At 55.4% G+C, this 19,808-nt stretch overlaps 3 protein-coding genes and 2 non-coding genes across 7 annotated transcripts; 2 read left to right on the plus strand and 3 right to left on the minus strand.

The window, feature by feature from the left end:
• Positions 1–570: 570 nt before the first annotated feature.
• Positions 571–3,720, plus strand: GAMT (guanidinoacetate N-methyltransferase). Its single transcript, XM_074163993.1, has 6 exons — positions 571–757; positions 1,369–1,514; positions 1,592–1,655; positions 1,989–2,056; positions 2,483–2,593; positions 2,919–3,720. The coding sequence occupies exons 1-6, from the start codon at positions 574–576 to the stop codon at positions 3,057–3,059; spliced, it is 714 nt and encodes a 237-aa protein (XP_074020094.1). The 5' UTR covers positions 571–573; the 3' UTR covers positions 3,060–3,720.
• Positions 3,721–3,723: 3 nt separating this feature from the next.
• On the minus strand, positions 3,724–8,277 carry NDUFS7 (NADH:ubiquinone oxidoreductase core subunit S7). Its single transcript, XM_074163994.1, has 8 exons — positions 8,206–8,277; positions 7,636–7,672; positions 7,308–7,376; positions 6,520–6,637; positions 5,675–5,854; positions 5,552–5,598; positions 4,789–4,877; positions 3,724–4,312 (listed from the first exon to the last, which is right to left on the minus strand). Exons 1-8 carry the CDS (start codon positions 8,219–8,221, stop codon positions 4,215–4,217), a joined length of 654 nt encoding a protein of 217 aa, XP_074020095.1. The 5' UTR covers positions 8,222–8,277; the 3' UTR covers positions 3,724–4,214.
• Positions 8,278–8,481: 204 nt separating this feature from the next.
• On the minus strand, positions 8,482–8,555 carry TRNAN-GUU (transfer RNA asparagine (anticodon GUU)). Its single transcript has one exon. It is a non-coding gene; the product is annotated as a tRNA-Asn (tRNA).
• Positions 8,556–8,776: 221 nt separating this feature from the next.
• Positions 8,777–8,849, plus strand: TRNAF-GAA (transfer RNA phenylalanine (anticodon GAA)). Its single transcript has one exon. It is a non-coding gene; the product is annotated as a tRNA-Phe (tRNA).
• Positions 8,850–9,286: 437 nt separating this feature from the next.
• On the minus strand, positions 9,287–19,572 carry PWWP3A (PWWP domain containing 3A, DNA repair factor). Of its 3 annotated transcripts, none has more exons than XM_074163706.1 (15): positions 19,493–19,572; positions 19,031–19,073; positions 18,277–18,370; positions 17,932–18,023; positions 17,516–17,586; positions 16,126–17,124; positions 15,449–15,568; positions 14,972–15,042; positions 14,415–14,491; positions 13,881–13,941; positions 13,583–13,658; positions 13,410–13,460; positions 12,676–13,106; positions 11,086–11,174; positions 9,287–10,843 (listed from the first exon to the last, which is right to left on the minus strand). In XM_074163706.1, the coding sequence occupies exons 3-15, from the start codon at positions 18,331–18,333 to the stop codon at positions 10,765–10,767; spliced, it is 2,274 nt and encodes a 757-aa protein (XP_074019807.1). In that variant the 5' UTR covers positions 18,334–18,370; positions 19,031–19,073; positions 19,493–19,572; the 3' UTR covers positions 9,287–10,764. The 3 variants fall into 3 exon arrangements, with proteins under 3 accessions (XP_074019807.1, XP_074019806.1, XP_074019808.1); XM_074163705.1 differs by lacking the exon at positions 19,031–19,073 and adding an exon at positions 18,656–18,755 and having other exon boundaries at positions 19,493–19,557; XM_074163707.1 differs by lacking the exon at positions 19,031–19,073 and having other exon boundaries at positions 19,493–19,551.
• Between the last annotated feature and the right edge of the window lie 236 nt (positions 19,573–19,808).

Below are 19,808 nucleotides of genomic sequence, written 5' to 3' on the forward strand. Positions count from 1 at the left end.
AAGAGCACGGCACAGCCCCACCGTGTACCCCCAGAGCGTGGCACCCCATGGGGCAGAGCCCTCTGCGTGGCCCCGCTGTGGGGCACGGCCCGTGGACAATCCCTTCCTCAATGTGTGTGTCCCCCCCCCGGTGGCACCGACCCAGCCCCGCTCCGGCCAGGCAGAGTGCGGTGCCCGGTGCCGCGGGGAGGGTGCCCCGTCCCCTGCGCCCCCCCCAGCCCCGTTCCGACACGGGCCACCGCTCGCTCCTGCCCAGCCCCGCCAGCGCAGGCGCCCAGTTGCCAACACGCCGCTGCGGGTGGCCAGTTGCCAACACGCCGGTGTGAGTGGCCGTGCGTGCCCACCCCCCGCCTGCCCCCCCTCTCCCCCCCCCCCCCGAGCCCTCCCTCCCCAGCACCCGATAAGGGATCCTTTTCACCCCTCGGGGGCCCCCCCCCCCCAGCCCTTTCTGCCGACTCAGCGTTTTTCCAGCCCCGGTTATTTAAAGCCGGCCGAGACCCGGGTGGCCCCTTCCCTCCCCCAGCGCCACCGACCCCAAACCGGGTGGACTTTCCTCCCGCCGGCGGCGCGGCCATGAGCGCCCGGGCGGCAGCGGGGCCCATCTTTGCGGCGGGCGAGGATTGCCGGGCGGCCTGGCGGGGGGCCGCCGCCGGCTACGATGCGCCGGACGCCCACCTGGAGATCCTGGGGAAGCCGGTGATGGAGCGCTGGGAGACCCCCTACATGCACTCGCTGGCGGCCGTGGCTGCCTCGAGGGGTAACGGGACCCCCCCCCCCCCCCCGAGGGTTGGGGGCCGTGCCGTGGGGCGCAGCGTGGGGAGCGGGCAGCCTTTCCCACGGGCAAATAATGGGGGGGGGGACACACGACACCCCACTGCTCGCCGCCGGTGCTCCCCACGTAGCCACGGTGGGCACGGGGGCTGCGGTGACACTTGTGCTCTCGTCTCAGGGTGACACGTTGCCGAAAGGGGCTGGGGCCGGGGGGGGGAGGGCTGGGGGGGGCGGGGGGGGGCGCAGCCACCCACGGGGTGGGTTTTTGGGCCGGTTCCCCGCACGCTGGTGGAGGGAGGGTTTTGGCGAGCGGCTGTTTGTCCCCACTGCGGCCACCCAGGGGGGTACGGGGGGGGGGGGGGGGGGTGTCAATGGGGGCAAACGGGCGCTGTGGGGTGCACCCAGTGACGGGGACACGGGGCTGCTCCCGGCTTCTCACCCCCAAAAATAAACCAATTCAGGGGAGGGATTTTGGGGCTGGGGGGGGGGTGTTCCGAGGCGGAGGAAAAGCGGGGCTCTGCGTTCGCTGGCACGGTCCGGGGAGGGACTGTGTGTGTGTGTGTGTGTCCCCACCTCCAGCCACCCTCTCGTCCCCAGGCGGCCGCGTGCTGGAGGTGGGCTTCGGCATGGCCATCGCCGCCAGCAAGGTGGAGGAGTTCCCCATCGAGGAGCACTGGATCATCGAGTGCAACGAGGGGGTTTTCCGGCGGCTGGAGGAGTGGGCCAGGACGCAGCCCCACAAGGTGTGGGGTGGGCTCTGCCGGTGGGTGCCGGTGGGTGCCGGTGGCCAAGGCTCACCCCTCTGCCCTCCCTCCCGCAGGTCGTGCCCCTGAAGGGGCTGTGGGAGGACGTGGCGCCGACGCTGCCGGACGGGCACTTCAGGGGTGAGGGACCCCACTGACGAGCCCCACGGGACCGGGGAGGGGGCAGCGGGTTGGGGGGGGTTCCCCACGGCAGAGCTGGGGGTGCAGGTGAGCAGCCAGCCCCGCTGCCGGTGGCGGGGACGGGACGCAGCCGATGTCCCCCTGGGAGCGGCACTGTGCCCCGGGGGGCAACACCTCGGTGCCTTCTGAGGGTGGGAGACACAGGGTGGGAATTTAAACAGGAAAAAATTAGGAAAAGGCGGTGAAGGGGGATCGCCCCCCGCCCCCTGAGCCCCGCCGGTGCCTCGGTGGTCTCTCCCCGGCTGACGGGTGGTCTCCGGTGTTCCCGGGCAGGGATCCTGTACGACACCTACCCGCTCTCGGAGGAAACCTGGCACACGCACCAGTTCGCCTTCATCAAGGTAACGCGGTGGGTGCAGCACCCGCACCCCCGCCCTCCGGCCCCCCACCACCCGAACCCCCCTTCTGCCGCCTTTGCCAGGAGCCGGAGCCCCCCACCCGGGGCGATTTTGGGGGTGACAGGGTCAGATGGAGCAGGGAGAAGAATTTTGGAGCCGGGTGTTGGTCCGCAGCCCCCACCGCCCCTGCACCCCCCCCCGCCCCCCCGAGACTTAGTGCCCCCTCAGGAAACCCCCAATGACCCCTGATGTCCCCAGCGCGATGGTGGCATGGGCAGCGCTGTCGGTCCGTGTGGTCGCAGCCGGAGCGGAGCAGTGGGAGCGCTGGGGCAATGTCTGGCTCTGCGGGGAGAAGTGGGGGCCCGGAGGGGGGTCCAGGTGCTGAGTGGGGGGTGCTGAGCCAGCTTCCCCCCCCCATTCCCGTCGCAGGACCATGCCTTCCGCTTGCTGCAGCCCGGCGGGGTCCTCACCTACTGCAACCTCACCTCCTGGGGGGAGCTGCTGAAGACCAAGTACTCCGACATCGAGAAGATGTTTGAGGTGAGCGTTGGGGGCCGGGTTGGGGAGGGCCCGGCCCCCCCCAGCCCAACCCAGCGGGTCCCCGATGCCTGTGGACCCCCAGCCTGAGGCTCTGGCCATGGAGAAGCAGGAGCCAGAGCGCTCCATGGCCGTTTGACTGCTCCGTGATGGCCAGGGCTCGGCGGGGAACGTTCGAGGGATGGTCAGAGGGGTTTTGCCGGTGGCAGCCCAGGATGGGGGTCCCTGCACCCGGCCCCTCGCGCTGTCCTGTGTCCCCATGGGGCTCAGCAGCATCTCTGGGTAGCTCAACCCACGGCTGCCCCTTCCCGCCCCTCCTCTCCCGCAGGAGACCCAGGTCGGGCACCTGGTGGAGGCCGGGTTCAAGAAGGAGAACATCAGCACGAAGGTGATGGACCTGGTCCCTCCCCAGGACTGCAGGTACTACTCCTTCCACAAGATGATCACACCCACCATTGTTAAGCACTGAGGGTGCGACCGCTAAGGAGGAGAGGCTGATTATGTGCGCTGCCAGGAGGAGAAAAAGCTCTTATCTCCTTTGATGCTAATGAGAGAGGATCGGAGCTCCTTCACCCAGAGGTGGGAGGTGGCTGGAGGCTTGGGATGGACCTCCTGGGTCTTCAGGGGACCTCCTGGACAGAAGGAGTGGGGTTGTCACCAGGTTGTCACCAGCTCCATGCAGCCCCCTGCCCTGGGGGGCGTCCCACTCTGCGTCTGTCCCACTCAAAGACTCCAAGTATCAATTAAGCTGCGATTCAAGAGCCAAAAGGGTTGAAGGATTAGGCATTTCCTCTAAAAACCGGATCGTCTCTAGAAATCACGGGGTGGTTTCCACACAGAAGCCAAATAACCAAAACCGGGGGGGGGGGGGGATGGTGGGGGGACGGGGACAGACACGACGGACATGACGACAACGACACACCACAGAGCAGTTTGAGGGGTTTTGTTGGAGCGGGATCTCGGCTGCTCCCGGAGCGACTCCAGGGTGACCTTTCCCGATGCCTTTGGCCAAAGCCCATCGTGGCAAGTTCCGATTCCGACGACCTCCTTGCAGTGAATGGCACATGAATGATGTTTTCTCTCTTTGCCCAGAAGGGATAAAAATCCATTAAAGAGGAGTGAAACACACAACTGCTGTTTCAGGGCCATTTATTCGTCTCTCAAAAGCGTGTGTGACCCTGCAGGGACCATTCCCGTTCCCAGGAACGCAGCGGGCTCCTGGGACACATCCAAAACCCACCCCGGGCTGCTTTATCCCTGCTGTGCCCAGGAGCGCTGCAGCGTCCCCTTTTCTTAGTCATAGTCTGATTTGAAGCATTAATATTTTACTTGTATTATAGAAATAAAGACACTTATGTCACGACAGGGAACTTCCAACCTTCTCCTTCCCTCGCGGGCCCCTCAGAGCAGAGAACACCCCACCACCTCATCGAATCCAACTCCTGCTTTTTAATGCAGTTTTTAAAGGAGTTAAAGCCCTTTAGACAGGAGGGACAGACTAAAGACAGGAGTATCCGAACCAGGTAGAGTTTTTATTGAAGGCTCGTGAGAACACAGGTTTCTTGTGCGTACGGTGCGAGCGGGCGCCCTGGGGGCAGTGAGGGGCTGGGGCATAAATAAAAGGCTATTTCCTGTACCAGATCTGGATCTTCTTCTCCCGTTTGATTTTCTTCTGAAGCTGCAGGATTCCGTACAGCAAAGCTTCCGCGGTGGGTGGGCAACCTGAGAGAGGGAGGAAAAGGGAAGCCTGCGGGGCTGCCAGCTGCACCGACCTGTAGCCAGAAGCAGAACCAAGAAGCCACGGGCTTTGCCCCCAACCGGGCTGCGATTTCCCTCTGTGTGGTTGTCACGGGCTGCAGAGCTCATAAAAGAGCTTCTTCAGTTTAAATAAACTGAAATCATGGTATTTTTCGAAAAGGTCTTTATAAAACCTAGAAATGCTTTGCTTTTAAGCAAGGTGGTGTCTCACAGGAGAGCACGTGGTTGACTAAACTCCAGCCCACGCAAGTTACTGGTGAGGAACGTCACCAGAAGAACCCCGGGCAGATGCTACTGACGCATCTGCAGCTTCAGCAGCACTCTTTGAAACGGAAAGACCTTTAAAAGCTGCACCAAGCACCCTCCAGATGGACAGAATCCACTTGGCCCCCGGCCTGCCCCGGGTTAGCGCCGTGGCGGGCAGAGCCCCTCTCTCCTACCTGGCACGTAGATGTCCACGGGCACTATGCGGTCGCAGCCCCTCACCACGGAGTAGGAGTAGTGGTAGTAGCCCCCGCCGTTGGCGCAGCTGCAAGAGACGGGGTGTTTCAGCGGGGACGATGAGCAGGAGGCAAAGGAGAAGGGGAACCCGGCCCCCGAGGGACGGAATGGGTGCCAAGGCTCACGCTGGTGGCCCTTCAGCCTCGTCCCCAGTGACCAAACCGAAGGCAGCGACCAAACCGAACCGTTTCCATCACTCTCACAAAGCAGACATTGGGGGTCCTTCCTCTCTACGGCAAAATCTTTCTTATTTTGCCACATCTGCACAGAGCGTCTCTTGAACTCGTTCTGTCCCCTCCAGGCCCCGTCCTCGGCCCCAGCGGCTCCAGGAGACAAAACGAGCCGCCGGTTCCACCAGGCCAGAGCTCCACAGAGCCCACATTTCACGCTGCGCAGCAGAAGCATTCTGAAAGCTTTCGTCTAAACGCCGATTCTGAGACATCCCTGGACTCCGACAGCTGCAAAAACCCCAGAATCTTTCCCTGGGAAGACTTCCCAGTTCACGGAGGCTAGACAAGACTTCGTACTCCTCACCCTAAAGGGAGTCTTTATCTCTCGCTTGTAACGAGGCGTCTTTATATAATTAAAGGGGTTGGAGATATAAATGAGAAATGGGTTCCCCTCCCTTCATCTCCCCGCCCAAGCAGAGCCACCAGACTTCTCCCATGCAGCACAAGGTGACAAGGACGTCCCGGCACGTACCTCCCCATGGAGACCACGTAGCGAGGCTCCGGCATCTGGTCGTAGACCTGCAGGACACAGACATTTCAGACCGTTCTCCATCCGCCCCCCCGGGCGCACGAGGGCACCCACCCCGCCCCGCACCTTCCGAAGCGCCGGGGCCATTTTGTTCGTTAAGGTGCCGGCCACGATCATGACATCCGCTTGCCGGGGGCTCGCTCGAAACACCACCCCGAAGCGGTCCATGTCGTAGCGAGGGGCCGCCATGTGCATCATCTCCACGGCGCAGCACGCCAGCCCGAACGTCATCGGCCACAGGGAGCTCTGCAGTGGGAGAGACGCGGGTCATGGGTGAGAACGCCGAAAACAGGAGCGGAGACCCTTGTGGGGGGGTGACTTAAAGAACAAAGAGTAGATCAGACAGAAGAGGAAACGGAGCAAGAGAAGTTTCAAGGTCTGTTCAGTCAGAGCATCATTAATGGAAACGGTGTTTTTCGTTACGTGGGAGAGAAACCCACAGCTCCGGGGAAAGAGGTGGGCAGAGGCGGGTGAGTTTGTACCCTCGGCAATGCCGAAGGCACCCAAAGTTACAGACACTCCCCCCTTCACATCTCACGCGGCCCCCACAGCCCCCTCGGAAGCCCCGCACAAGGGCAGCGGTGGCTGGAGAGGGCAAAGCTCAGGAAGGCAGAGCAGACTGGGCTCGGGGCAGCGTCACTCCTGTCGCTTCTCTGCAACAGAGCGGCTGCGCATGACAAGGACCGCGTAAACCAGAAAATGCCAAGAGGAGCAGCCGGCGCCGTGCCACCCCCACGATACACATCTCTCCCGCCCTGACACAGCGCCCCAAATGTCAACCTCTGGCCAAGAAACCCGGCTGCTGCCCCAGGGAGAGCTTTGAACCTATTTTTATCCCCAGGAGGAGAGGGCTCAAATCCGTTTCCCACCAGCGCCTCCAAGCACTCGACACCACAGTTCCAGCCGCTCACCCTTCGCGCCCAGTTGATCAGGTCGTCGAGTTTGGTGACGATATATTCGCCCTTGCTAGCGGGGACGTAGGATTTTTTCTGGACAACAGCGGAGCTCTTCTGCTGGACTTGGACAGAGCTGAAGACAAACGGTGCAGGAATATCAGTCTCCAGTTAATAAGCGTAACTGCAGAACGCGGTCGTTAGCCTCGCGGAGCTGTGATCCCATAAAGCATCCGTGGTGCTTTGCTTATGGACAACCTCACACCCTCTGCTGCTGCTGGGGGCTGTGTTTGTAACGGGGAGGCTTTTCCCCCGGCTGTAGGGAGAGTGTGGAGTGTGTTGCTCGGGCAGAGCCCCTCTACTTGCCGTACCCAAATTACAGAGGGTGCCTGGCGGGCTCACCTCCACCTGCCAGTTAGTTCTGGCTTTTAAGAAGTGAGGAAAGAGACCGTCATAGAATCACAGACTGGTTTGGGTGGGAAGGGACCTTAAAGTCCCCCCAGTGCCACCCCCTGCCCTGGGCAGGGACACCTCCCACCACACCAGGTTGCTCCAAGCCCCCTCCAACCTGGCCTTGAACCCCTCCAGGGATGGGGCAGCCACAGCTTCTCTGGGCAACCTGGGCCAGGCTCTCACCACCCTCACAGCAAAGGATTTCTTCCCCAGATCTCATCTCAATCTCCCCTCTCTCAGGTTAAAGTCAGGCGAATGTGGACAGCAGGTTTCCTCCCCTGAACCACCAGGGATCCCCCACCCGCAGGGGAGAAGGACACAGCCCGGGAACCTGCCCCTGAGCGTGGCGTTACCTGTCGGCGTGTTCGGCTGCCGGCGTCTGATGGAGCAGCCGCGTGTGAGCAGATGCCACAGCACCGGGCCTAGGAAAAAGAGGAGCCATCACACCCCCGTGTGTCACCGTCACACAGCCCCTCATGGCCCCCCCAGAGCACACACCGCTGCTCTCCCTCCCCAGGGACGGAGAAAGCTCTGACCAAGCCCAGCCATGGAGGAGACCCCCCTGCACTCCTACCCCCCGGCCCAGCTCACTCAGGGCTCCCCAGCACGGGGGGAGCTGCTCTAGGGGGGCCCTGGTTCCCCCCACACCGACACCCAGCGCCCTCCATCCCCGTCCCTCACCGCCAGGCCAGCACGCCGCACCGGGGGAGGCGAAGACCTGCAACGAGAGAGCACGGGAGAGCTCAGCTCCGCTGGACCCGGCACCGGGGCAGGGAATGGCCCGAACCGGGAGAAAGCTCAACGTGGGACCCTCCCCTGGGGACGAGCCAGGGCTGCCCGGAGGGAACGGGGACACCCCACTGCCTCCGTCCCCTCAGCCCCGTGGGTGAGGGTCACCCCGAGGGGAGCCACGGCCCCTGCCTCCTCCCGGGGCTCCCAGCCCGGACCGGCTCCTCCTCAAGGCCCCGGTCTGGTCCCCCATCATGTCCCCGCTGCCCCCAGTTCGGCCTGGTCCTCGCCTCAGGGCCCCAGAGCCTCCAGCCCGGCCCGACCCGCTCCCCTCTCACGGCTCCGGGGCCCGGTCCAGTCCCCCTCAGGGCCCCGGTCCCCGCCTCAGGGCCCCGGGGCCTCCAGCCTGGTCCCCCCTCAGAGCCCGTCCCGCTTCCCCCTCAGGGCTCCCTCCCGGCTGGGTGCCCCCGCAGCGGGCCGAGGCTTCCACCCGGTCCCGGACCCGGTCCCGTCCTCGCTCACAGCCCAGCGCCGCCATCTCGCCCGCAGCCCTTCAGGCAACCTCTGGCCGCGGTGCACCCGCTACAGGGGCCCGGCGGGGGCCCGGTGCGCCGCCTCAGCGCGCCGGCGGGGAACGCGGGGCGGCGCGGGGGGTTCCGCGGGCACCGACCGCGCCCCGTCCGGGCCAGCAGCAAAAACGGGGAGCGAGCGGGGCAGGAGGGAAGGCGGCGGAGGCGGGGGGTGGTTCCCGGTGCGGCGGGACCAAGGAAAAGCGGCGGGGCAGGAAAAGGAAGCACCCGTCCCTGGGTGGGCTCGAACCACCAACCTTTCGGTTAACAGCCGAACGCGCTAACCGATTGCGCCACAGAGACCGCGCTGCCGCCGCCGCCGCCGCGCCCGCCGCTGTGGCCACCGGCACCGCCCCGCTGCTCGCCCCCCTCGCCCCGCGGCCTGTCCCGTCTCCCATGGCCCGTATCCGTGTCCCCCCGGCCGGGCTCCCCCCCCCGGTGCCTGGCGCCCACCCCCGCCGGGCCGGGCCCCACCGGGAGGGGGGGGGTGTCACGGGAGGGGGGGGGAAAAGCGTTCCCGTGCAGCCGAAATAGCTCAGTTGGGAGAGCGTTAGACTGAAGATCTAAAGGTCCCTGGTTCGATCCCGGGTTTCGGCAGCGCTTCCTTTTCCTGCCCCGCCTCGGGCTGCGAAACCACCCGCTGCTCCAAAATCCGCCCCAAAACCCCCAGGCCGGGCCTCGGTAGGAAAGAACCTCCAGTTCCTTTTCTTTTAATACATCCTAGAAACCAATGCAAAGCAGCAGTGCATGCAGGGACATGACCCTGCACGAGGAAGGAGGGTGCAGCAATTAAAACAGTGACAAGCCCGTTTGCGGCACAGATGCTGCCAGGGAGGACCCATTTGAAATAAGGCACAAGAACAGAAAACTAAGTTTGCTTTTTTTTTTTTTTGTACCCACCCCCACATTCAATAACTGAAACAAGATCCTAGGGTTTTATCTGAGACACAAAAATAATCTTCGCCTGACGCAAAATGGGGACCCAGCAGCTGAAACACAGGAGTGTATTCAAACAACAGTCACAACCAGCCTTCGATGGTTCACTTCAACTTTAATCCATATTTAATCCGTACACAGCAAGACTGACCTCAGTCTCGTGGTGTGTGGGGGGGGCAGAGTTCTGGACCCATCCCCTAAGGGCCGGGAGCTGGGGGGGGATTTGCGGGGTGTAAACATTTTGGAGCACTTGGACACAAGGCAGGCGCGGAGTCATCCTCGGGCTGCAGGGCCCAGCTTGGGTTTGAAGGTGAGAGCTTGTCCCTACGGAAGTGGTGGCTGAAAGGCAGGAAAAGGACCGAGGGAAAAGGCTGGGGAGAGCCGGGGGGGGCTCTGCTCCCACGCGGGGGCTGAAGGAGCAGCCCAACAGTCCTTTGGGGAGGGTTGTTTCGGTACCATCGCTCGTGGTAACAGAGAACTGCACAAGAACAGCCTCGTTAAATCCCTGTTCTATCCCTAGGGTCAATGCACTCGTCAATGTCCCTTTAATGAGGTGAAGGAGGATCCCAAATGCACATTGAATCCCATTACAGAGTAATTAAACACGTGATTAAAATATATCCAGAGCATCACTGCAGCTGGAGTGCACCTCCTTATCCCGATTTACATTGAAACTTCTGCCTTCGTTCCAAACCATCCCGCTTTCTATTGGGCAAAGAGCATTATATTGGGCATTTGCATTATAATATAGAAAAATACTTATTCTTGGGCTTTTGTCATCAAACAGTTCTCAATAACACCGCGAGTCCGGCCGAGGCAGGGTGTGACACGCTACACCTTCAGCAAAAGCTGTGGCAGGAACAACGCAAGATTAAATTTGATATTTAAATCAGATAGAAAAAGACAATTAGAAGTGTTCCTAAACACATGGCCTCAAAAAACCATTAAAGCACCATTCCAAAGTTTCACTTTTAAATGGAAAAGTGAAGGTTTTTTTGTTCTTTAAGCCAACGCTGGATTTTTCTTTCCGCTGAATGTTACAGGTGTCCTACCAAGCCTTCGTTATCCCAATTGCATCCCGAGCTCCCATTTATATTTCCTGCACCATGAGCCCTGGGAAGCAGAACCCCCAGCCTGTGGGGAACACCTTCAGACGGGGCCCCTGCGCACGGAACGGTGATCACCATGCGACACACGGCTACGGAATTCATCAGCAGGGGTTTTTCCGAGGACAGCAGCCCTCCCTTGCTGAGGTATTTGGCCAAAATAATTCATACAAAGCTTAGTGTTACAGCAAGCAGCTCTCAACCCCCTTGCGGTTTCTGCAGGATCCACGCGAGGTGCCCCGGGGGTGGGGGGAGATGCGGTGGTGACACCCACAGGGTTCCCCCCACGCGCTGCTCCCGGCAGCTCCGCGGCCGAGACACGACTGTATCCAACAGCATCAGAGCGACTGTGGCTCTGAAAATACACACGCGGACTTTAAAAAGTAAGAATTACACATTTTAGACAAAGAATCACATCTCCCTCGTACTCGGGCAGCGCCGGGGTCACCGGGGAAGGCTCGTACCACGGCTCAGGCGCTGTCTGCCGACGCGCGGCTCGTCTTCCCCTTTTTTCTTCCTAGAATTTCTTCATCGAATATTTCTCTCTCCCTGAAAAGAAACACATTGAAGTTCTGCATTAAAAATAACCTTCACATATTAAGCAGCTCACAGCACGTTACAGTAACTCAGCGAGAACATTCCCATGTTTAATCATTTTGTTACAGAGACGACGAGGAAGCTGGATTACAGACAGGAGGACACTGAACTCTCCCGCCCTTATATTCACGTTTTTCCATAAAAACAGTAAACTAGCCAGAAAAATTCAGAGAACACTAAAAATGAAAAGATACCTTTTGCTCACAGACGGTCCTTTTATGTATTTCTCTTCTGCCTTCTTGTAATCTATGTCATCCACCACAGAAATGGCGTAAATGATGGCCTACAAAAGCATTTAGTTCATTTACACTCGTGAAACAAAAGCGATCTGAAACTGCCTCAGCAGACGAGCACATTTTTAAAACAAGGTTCCTCAATCACTTAGGAAATTTGGATGAAACCGCTTGTTGTGTACCTGAAAGTTCTTAAATAAGTAATACAAACTTGGCCTTTAGCATTCCCAAATTCCTTATCAACTTTAGGGTGTGACAAAACTTCCACGCGGGGCACACCACCCACGAAAATAAGGACTAAATCCAGTATTACCCGGTACCCACCAGTCTCGTTCCAGCGAGGCTAACTGCATTTCTAAAGCAGTAGCTGAGAGGGACACGAGTCTTGCCTTTCAAATAAAAGACCGACTGTTCAGCACAGACCAAAGCCCCAGGAAATAACTGCGCCGGCAACGGGCAAAGCTCCGGCTCCGCAGCGTGGCAGGAGGCAGCGGCTGCATCTGCTCTGTAACGCCTCTGACACCAGCAGGAGCAGGACACCGCGGAAAGCGGGGCTGGTTTCTGCTGGCACCTTCCAGGATGAGCGAGTTCTTCTCAAGGACAGAAAAACTTCCCCGCCTCCCTCTGCCGCATTTAACATTCCCAGGAGAGTATTTTTATAACCAGATTAAGAGATTCTTCAGAGCAACTTTGTTTCTACAGAAGTTGCTGATGTTCTCAGCAGGGAGAACAGTAAGTATCTAAAGAAAGGAACAACCCACCCCCCAACACATAAAGAACCAAGGAAACCCAGAGATGACTCGTCAGATTAGAACAAAAGAAAAAATTTAGATACTAGAAAGAAATTCTTTGCTGTGAGGGTGGTGAGAGCCTGGCCCAGGTTGCCCAGAGAAGCTGTGGCTGCCCCATCCCTGGAGGGGTTCAAGGCCAGGTTGGAGGGGGCTTGGAGCAACCTGGTGTGGTGGGAGGTGTCCCTGCCCAGGGCAGGGGACATGGAACTCTGATCTTTAAGGTCCCTTCCAACCCGAACCATTCTATGATTCTATGAAAAAGCAACCCAAAGCTTTGAAAAGTTTCAGAAGTAATCAAAATACATCAGAAAGCAACCATTCTGCCTTTAAAAACACCACACTGCCTAAAGCCTCTCCTTTCTGTGCTAATGGCTTAAAAATCAGGGTTCAGAATGACACTGGTCCCCACCCACAACCTCCCCCCCTCAGGGGGATGCAGGAAGCATGCAGCAATTAGCACAGCTGCTTTACTTATTAGTTTTCTCCAACATGCAATGTGAACATATTTGTTCTCTGATTACCAGCCCCTGAACACAGTTTAAGAGCCTCCTGCCCCGATTTTAATATTCTTCACCCAAGTTAGCCACTGAAACCAGGCAGTTTTCTGCCCTTTGACCATGACTCAACCTGGCAAAGGGACCAGAATGGACCTGCCAGCTCCCGGGGAACACTCCGCCAGGCATTAAACCCGAACCACGTCACATTCGCCTTGTTTACTTACTCGAACGTTTGCTTTTCTCAGCATTTCATGTTTACTTACTTCAGGCAAAAGGACATCCGAGATAAATTTTATTGCATCTCCATTAATTTGCTGCATGTTTTTAGCGCCCATCTCGCAATACACCTCCTTCAAGTAGTTCACCACAAGGTCCAGTTGTTCTTCATCCTCTAAATAGGTCTCAACACAGGTCACGTACTGACTTGAATTCAGGAATTCCTTCAGCCACCGGGACTGTTTCCTGCTCTTCAAAATCGCCAAAAGATGCTCCTCAGCCCCCTTGGTCTTGACAATAAACTCCACGATCTTTTTATTGGCTTTGTCTCTGGCGGCTCTTGTTCTGTCGGGGAGAAGTTTCTTGGAAGGCTTCTGAGGTGAAGTTTCTGATGAAGACTCTTCAACATTTTCCTCTGCCATGTTTGGAAAGGACATTGGGACTAAACCTTGATAACCTTCCTTCCTGACCGGGTAGCCTGAAAGAAAACCCAAAATCGTTCTTACTTAAATACATAAAACAAGGGGCTTTTTGGCATACATACTTATATATACAAATATAAAATAAGGGATTTTCTTGATAAGAGCAAATTTTTACTTCCTCCCCTACCAAAAAGGGTAAAAAGCTACCTAAAAGCCTTAAAAAAAAAAATATATGTATTAGGGGGTTGAATGTCTGACAGGAGCTCTGAAACGAACTCTCTACAATGTGAAGTAACCACTTACCCGATTGTCAACTTACCTACTGAGAGAGGAATACAAAAAATAATGAGTTCACTTACTGATATCAGCAGCAAAATATTCCAGGAAGGATCCCGTAAAAGAATGGCAACCTAAAAAGCCCAGAACAGGGTTACTTATCAGTTCAATGAAACCCACAAAACAAAGCTGACATTTCTGGTGGTTTTTCTGATGTCTATGGGAACAGGTGACATCACCCGGCTCCTCCGCTTACCTACTCGAATTCGATAGTCAGAAATCAATCGAATACACCACTCGATTTCTTGGCGATAATCTTCTTTGGCTCGTTCCTACAAAACAAGAGCCATTACAGTTCCTGAGAGTAGCCTGTTGCAGCTTTGAGGTCTAGGCCTCACGTTATTCTCCATTTAGTGGAGCACAAATTACATTTAATTCCTTCATGGAATAGAGAGAGAGTGAAGAGAGACCCGTGAACTGCCCCCACTGGATGAGTTATACCTTGTGTACACAACCTTATACACCCACAGTTACATGTTACCGCTGGTACTTACGATAAGGTCCTGCTTTTCTTCACAATCAAAGTGCTTCAGGCTCTTAAGAGACACTGAGAAACTTGATGGAACAAAGAAACACAGTTAGGGAAAGAGGCAGCTGAGTCACATCTCTATTTATTGACTGCAGTTCTACTCCTGCCTGAAAATTAGGTTTCATATTTCATAAGGAATTCAGGAATGCAGGTTTTACTAGTTTCGGTTTTCATAATAAGCTCATTTGTTAAAAGATGCCATAGTTTTAGAAATACCTGGTTTTGAAACAGAACTAAAGGCAGGCCTGTGTTTCCAGAAAGTTTGGGCATATGTAAAAAAGAACACTAGCTGGGTCCCCAGCCCTGTTTTTATTCCTCACACAAGCGTGTGACAAAGCACAGCCCACACCTGCAAATCCTCTCCTCACCCCATCCCTCCCTCCCAGACCAAGCCCGGCTTCACCCAGCAGTGTAACTGCCCCGAGCCAGGAACAGAGCGCGGGGCCCTGCCCGGCAGAAACCGAAAGTTCAGAGCGCGATGGCAGCCCGCAGCATTTACCCTTTCTTCTTGTCATTTGTACTCCCTTCTATAAATAGCACACACGCCTTCCTGTGCTTCCGCTTCACGTTTTTCACCTGTTGAAAGGACAAAGTCTCACTAGCATCCTGAAACACCCTTACAAAGCAGGAAATGTTTTCTGTTGATATTATATAGCACACCCCATACGCAAAGGAAGTTACACAAATATGAAAAATTAAGTTTAAAGTGGCAAGAATAGCAAGTTACCCCAATGCAGCATTTTTGTCAGTACACAAGGACCCATCCTCTTTGTTTTGTTGGGTACAACAACCCTAACTGACAGTACAAGCTACAGAGGGGCTGTAGTAACCCTCTGCTCCCATAGAAACATACGTCAATCAACCACATTTTATTTTACATGTTTTTCTCATATGTAAATTTACTTCTCTTATCTTTGGAACCCCTCTACTGGAAGATCTTTACCGTTTCCAGCTCTACACAAGCTAAGAAGAGGAAAAGCCACTCAGGAACTCACTAAGCTGCTCCTCACCAGCCCCCCACAACAGCCCCCTCAGAAGGCAGCGAGCTGTTCTTACCACTGCCGGCCAATACGGGTACCTTCGCAATTTGTACCACACCAACATCCCTTCCTCGATTGACTGCGGTTCTATGAGGAAAAAGAAAGTAAGTTTTCTTTAAAAAAAAAAAAAAAACACCACAAAAAACAACATCCTCTTACCGGCCTCCTTTTGGGAGTTTCACTTCAACGCTTTTACAGGTTTCAACTAAGGTGACAGGACAACCCCCCAGCCCCCAAAGCGCAGCAGGGGGGGGTTGTGAACACAGGAACTCAGACAGTTCAGCCCCAGGCCCTTGCCCAGGTTCACAACATTTGCGTTTCATTCTGGTTCAAAAAGCCTGAGGCACCCAAGAAATGCATTTTATTCTAAGCCGGATTCACTTTCCAGAAAGGCTGGGCTTCATCATCACAGCTTGTCAGCAAACTCAAAGCACACATACCCTTGGACACACACCAGTGTCGGGTGAAGAAGTCTCATACACTGATGTCTCACCTTGATTTGATAAAATACTAGGAAGCTCTTCATCCTCCTCCTCTTCATCTACCAGAGCCGAGAGGCGAGAGAGACTCTCCGGGTAAACTATCTTTGGAGACAGGTCAGATGATTCCAGCCCTGCCAAGAGGAGCAAGCACCGGTGTTTGTCAGCGTGGAATATGATTTAAAAAAACCTTTCAGCTTCAGCCGAGGTGAAACACGGAGCTGGGCAAGTGACCCCACGGCAGCAGGAGTCACCATAACACAAGGGTCTGTCACACCACAGACACTCTCAGTTCTCTGCCAAGGGAAAGGCTTAATCATCTGAATAAAAGGTGAAAAAGGGAAAGGGACAAGAACAGGCTGATTTCAGGACTCTCTACCAGCCTGTTCTTTTACACAACACCATTTCATCTCAGCACAAACAAGACAGAGGTAAAGAAAAAAAATTGTGACATTAGCAAGTCCTCTAGTGAATTGCTGCCAAGTACAGCTTTGGAAGACAAAATCCTGAACAACTCCAGACAGCCCAAATGCCACACTAGTTTTTAGCCACCAGAACTTTAAAACAAAAGGAATGAAAATCAGCAATTTAAGAAGCTCATTCACAAAAGCAATGCAACACCCCAAGGTGAGTAACCGTGCCTGACAACCAAAGGGGATGAAGTTCTCCCGCCCCCAGGTGCTATGCCCACCTTCATCTTCCTCGAAGTCAGGCAGCTGAAAGGCCGTTACTTTATCCATAACCGGGTGTGAAATGTTCTTATTTTTCTGCTCCTCACGCTGGGAGGGGACGCTCTCAGGAAGCGGCTCACGGTTAGAAGGCCCAGACGAAGATTCAGGGCGATTCCTGCATTTCCTTTTTCTGTAGGAGGACAGAGTCTCTTGTTCCCCGTTAACCCGTTTTAAACTGGCTGGCTGTTTTCTTCCGGCCAGTTGCTTCACTAGACTTTCGCTCTCGCTACTGATGCTTTTTTCCAAGTCATCCGAGGCACTTTTACAAGAGGAATCCAGTAGCGTCCTTCTGGGCTGACTCCTGGTGTTGGCCCTTTTGAGAGGTACCTCTGTGCTGGCCTCGCAGGGGACGGGCAGCGGAGACCCCTCCTCAGCCCGGGGCTGGGCTTCATCCCCGGGGAAACGGTTCATTCGCGACAGAGGTGATCCCGCACCTCTTCGTCTTTTCCTTCCTTGATCACTTTCCTCCTTTGGCTTAAGGGAGTCTTTATTTCCTGTTTGGGACTTTGTCAACGATGCAGGCTTGATTTTCTTCTGCCTTGGGAGGGGCTTTGATTCTGGCGTTTTGCAGTTTTGATTGTCTGAGTCTGACGTATTACACCCGGAAGGGTTTGTTCCTCTGTCATGCCCTTTAGCACCCTCCTCCAGGAGGAAGGAAGCGTCCTTGATTTGGGGTTTTGTATCAGTCTTCAAGCTGGAGTTATTTTTCTGTTCTCTTTTCTTCTTGGAAGTCTCAGGCACTGACTTTTCTTCAGAGTGACAGAGCGATGGACATCTCTGTAAGGGGGTAGATGAGAGAGATCCCGCATCGTTCTCCCGGGATAACTGGGATTTTGGTCCTTCTTCTGAAGGTGGCACTTCACTGGGGGAGATATTTTGATTCAAAATATCCAGAGCAATCTTAAGAGAGCAGCGATATCTCAGCTCTTCCACAGCCTCACTCGAATTATTCCTTTGATCTGATGAAGAACAACATACAGTAAGTGCAATAAGCTTTCTTCCTATATAAGAAATTTTATTTATAGCATATCTTTTGTTTAAGATGCAAGTTAACACTTAAATCATCCACACAATATATAGGGACACACACAGTGCAAGCTTCCAATGCCCTGTTTTGATCCAAGTACATGGAAGCTTCTTCACTGTCCCTTCCGATGAGAGAAGAGCAAAAGCATCTGCGATAACGTTTAGTTTATTTTCAAGTCTTATGGATGGAAAGAGGGGAAAAGAAAAAAAAAACAAACCCTCTCATTAAATACGTAATGAAATACTGTCCCCCAGGTTGAGGGTTTTTGTGTATTTTACACCCAGAACATACACAAGGCAGCGAATGTTTTGCCATCTCCTCACCTAGGCTGGAGGCGATGTTTTCTATACACTCCTCCTTCAGCGGCACAGCATCTGCACGGCTCACGCTAATCCTGAAAATCACAAAATCAATAAATACGACCAAGCTGTCTGAAAATTGCACAGCATCAAACGTTACTAACAGCACCACGCTGCTTCCACCTGGCAGTATTTCCCCCCCCCCCCCCCCCCAAACCCCACACCTGTTAGAAGGCAAGGAGAAGAGAACAGATAGAGAATGCCTGAGCTGCCCGTCTGCGGTTTCTGGGTGCTCCATGAGACAACTATAAAGGCCACAGGGCTTGGGTAATCAATGACCTCATCTCACAGGTATCTTCAGATAAAGGGATTACTACTACTTTTTTTTTTGTTAATGTCTAAGAGCACAAACATACAACAACAAAAAAGGGATACTTAACTGTTTTTTCAAGCCAAGTATTTCAACTTTAAAATATGTCTCCTTTGCGTTTTTAACAGATGTTTTCCCACTAGCTCCAGTTTGGCACAAAACCTACATTAAAGAGAAAAAACATGCATTTAAAATCCTTGAGCAAGTCTGTCAGACCATAGGACAGATCTTACGTCAAAACATTTTTAATATGAACACTACAGGACAGACTGACACGCCACGGCACCGGGTTGCACTATTAGGATCTCTACAGATTAGCTCTTTTTTAAAGAATATACGTGTTTACTTGGAGCTCTTACTACTCCGTTTCTAAGTTACATCCACAAGCTTTCCCTCATTTCTACGTTTGCTGTACCTTTGCTGGCCATAAACGCTTCTTCCACGTGCAAAGAACATACTCTTGAGCTGTCATGATTGCGTTTCAGGTAGAAAAGGAAAATTCCAGCACGCTTTGGAAAAAAAAGGGAATAAAAGAGTTACACAACACTCAGTCCATTTTTGTCTTCTGGTTACTTTTTCTAAAGAAATACAGGACTTAAACAGAACACGTATTATTACAGTTTTACCTTTGAGATCATTGGACAGTCAAGGAACATGAAATATAGCAGTTGAGTTTAAATCAAATGAATCACTCAGAGTTAATCACTTAGTGTTAGGCCGCATGGGGATACTGCTTACATAGAAGTTATTTAGCATTAATTTTATTTAAACCGAGCCACTAATATCCCACATACCTTTACAGGACTGATATTACTTTGCCCGCATTCTCCAAAATTAAGTTCTAACAATAGATCTTTCTACAGCTGTGCAACGTAAGCAGGCAGGAGTGAGTGCCTAAGTGTAGGAAATAAATAAATAGATAAGAAAAGGCTGCCGTGGGCCTGCACGCCCCGCAGCGCCCTGCTACCCAATCCTGGTAACGGAGGCCCCTTCTCACGTCCTGCAAATTACGCCACGCTGGGCCCATTTTTGTATGTACTTTTCAATCATAATCCCGAGTGACCCAGCTAGGGAGCCCTCACGTTTCCTACAGACCTGGAAGGCTTTAAGAAAAACCCACGAAGAAGGGAAAAAAAACCCACAAACAAACCAACCCCTCCTATACTCACAAAGCCGAAGCCTCTGGTTGCCGCGGCGGGCTGGAAGGGGGTCCTGCCACCCAGGGACAGCAAGAAGCGGCCGTTACTATGGCGGGCCGGGGGCCGGGACACGAAGCCCGTCCCCGGGACACAAGGCCCGTTCCGGCCGCAGGGTTTGGGGGAACTAAGGGGCTCCAACAGCCCCGTCCCAGCGGCGGCCCCTTCCCCGGCTTCTCCCCCCTCCCACCGCCGGGGCCCGCCGTGAGGTAATGACCCGGACCTGAGGGGAGCGGGCCCGGCGCCCCCAGGCAGGGGGGTTCCTGCCGCGCTGAGGGGACCCGCCGCCCCTCCCGAGGGGTCCGACCGCCCTCCCCTGCCCTCCCGGTGCCGGTGCGAGGCCGCGGGCCGCCGCCACCCCCCCTCCCCGCCGCCATCCCTCCCCTCAGGGCCCCGGGGGGGGGGGGGGGGGGGGGGGGAAGGGGGTGTCGTTACCGATCGCGAGGCGGACGCGCGCGCCGCGCCCCCTCCCTCCATATGAGGCCGCCCGCCCCGCCCGCGCCGCCCGCGCCCACGCATGCGCCGCCCGCCCCCCCGGCAACGCGTCAGCCAATGGGCGAGCCCCGCTCGCGCGGCGGGCACCGCCTTCCTGCCGCCAAAACACAGAGGCTCCGGCCAATCAGAGCGCCCGCTCCTCCGATTGCTCCGCCCCCGAGCTCTCCTTCCATTGGAGGGCTGGGGCACGCCCCGCCACCCCCCGGTGGCGTCACTTCCTCTTCCTCCCGGCGGGGAGGTGAGATCGGGGCTCGGG

Source organism: Numenius arquata, chromosome 25 (assembly GCF_964106895.1).
Source record: "Numenius arquata chromosome 25, bNumArq3.hap1.1, whole genome shotgun sequence".
NCBI lineage: Eukaryota > Metazoa > Chordata > Aves > Charadriiformes > Scolopacidae > Numenius > Numenius arquata.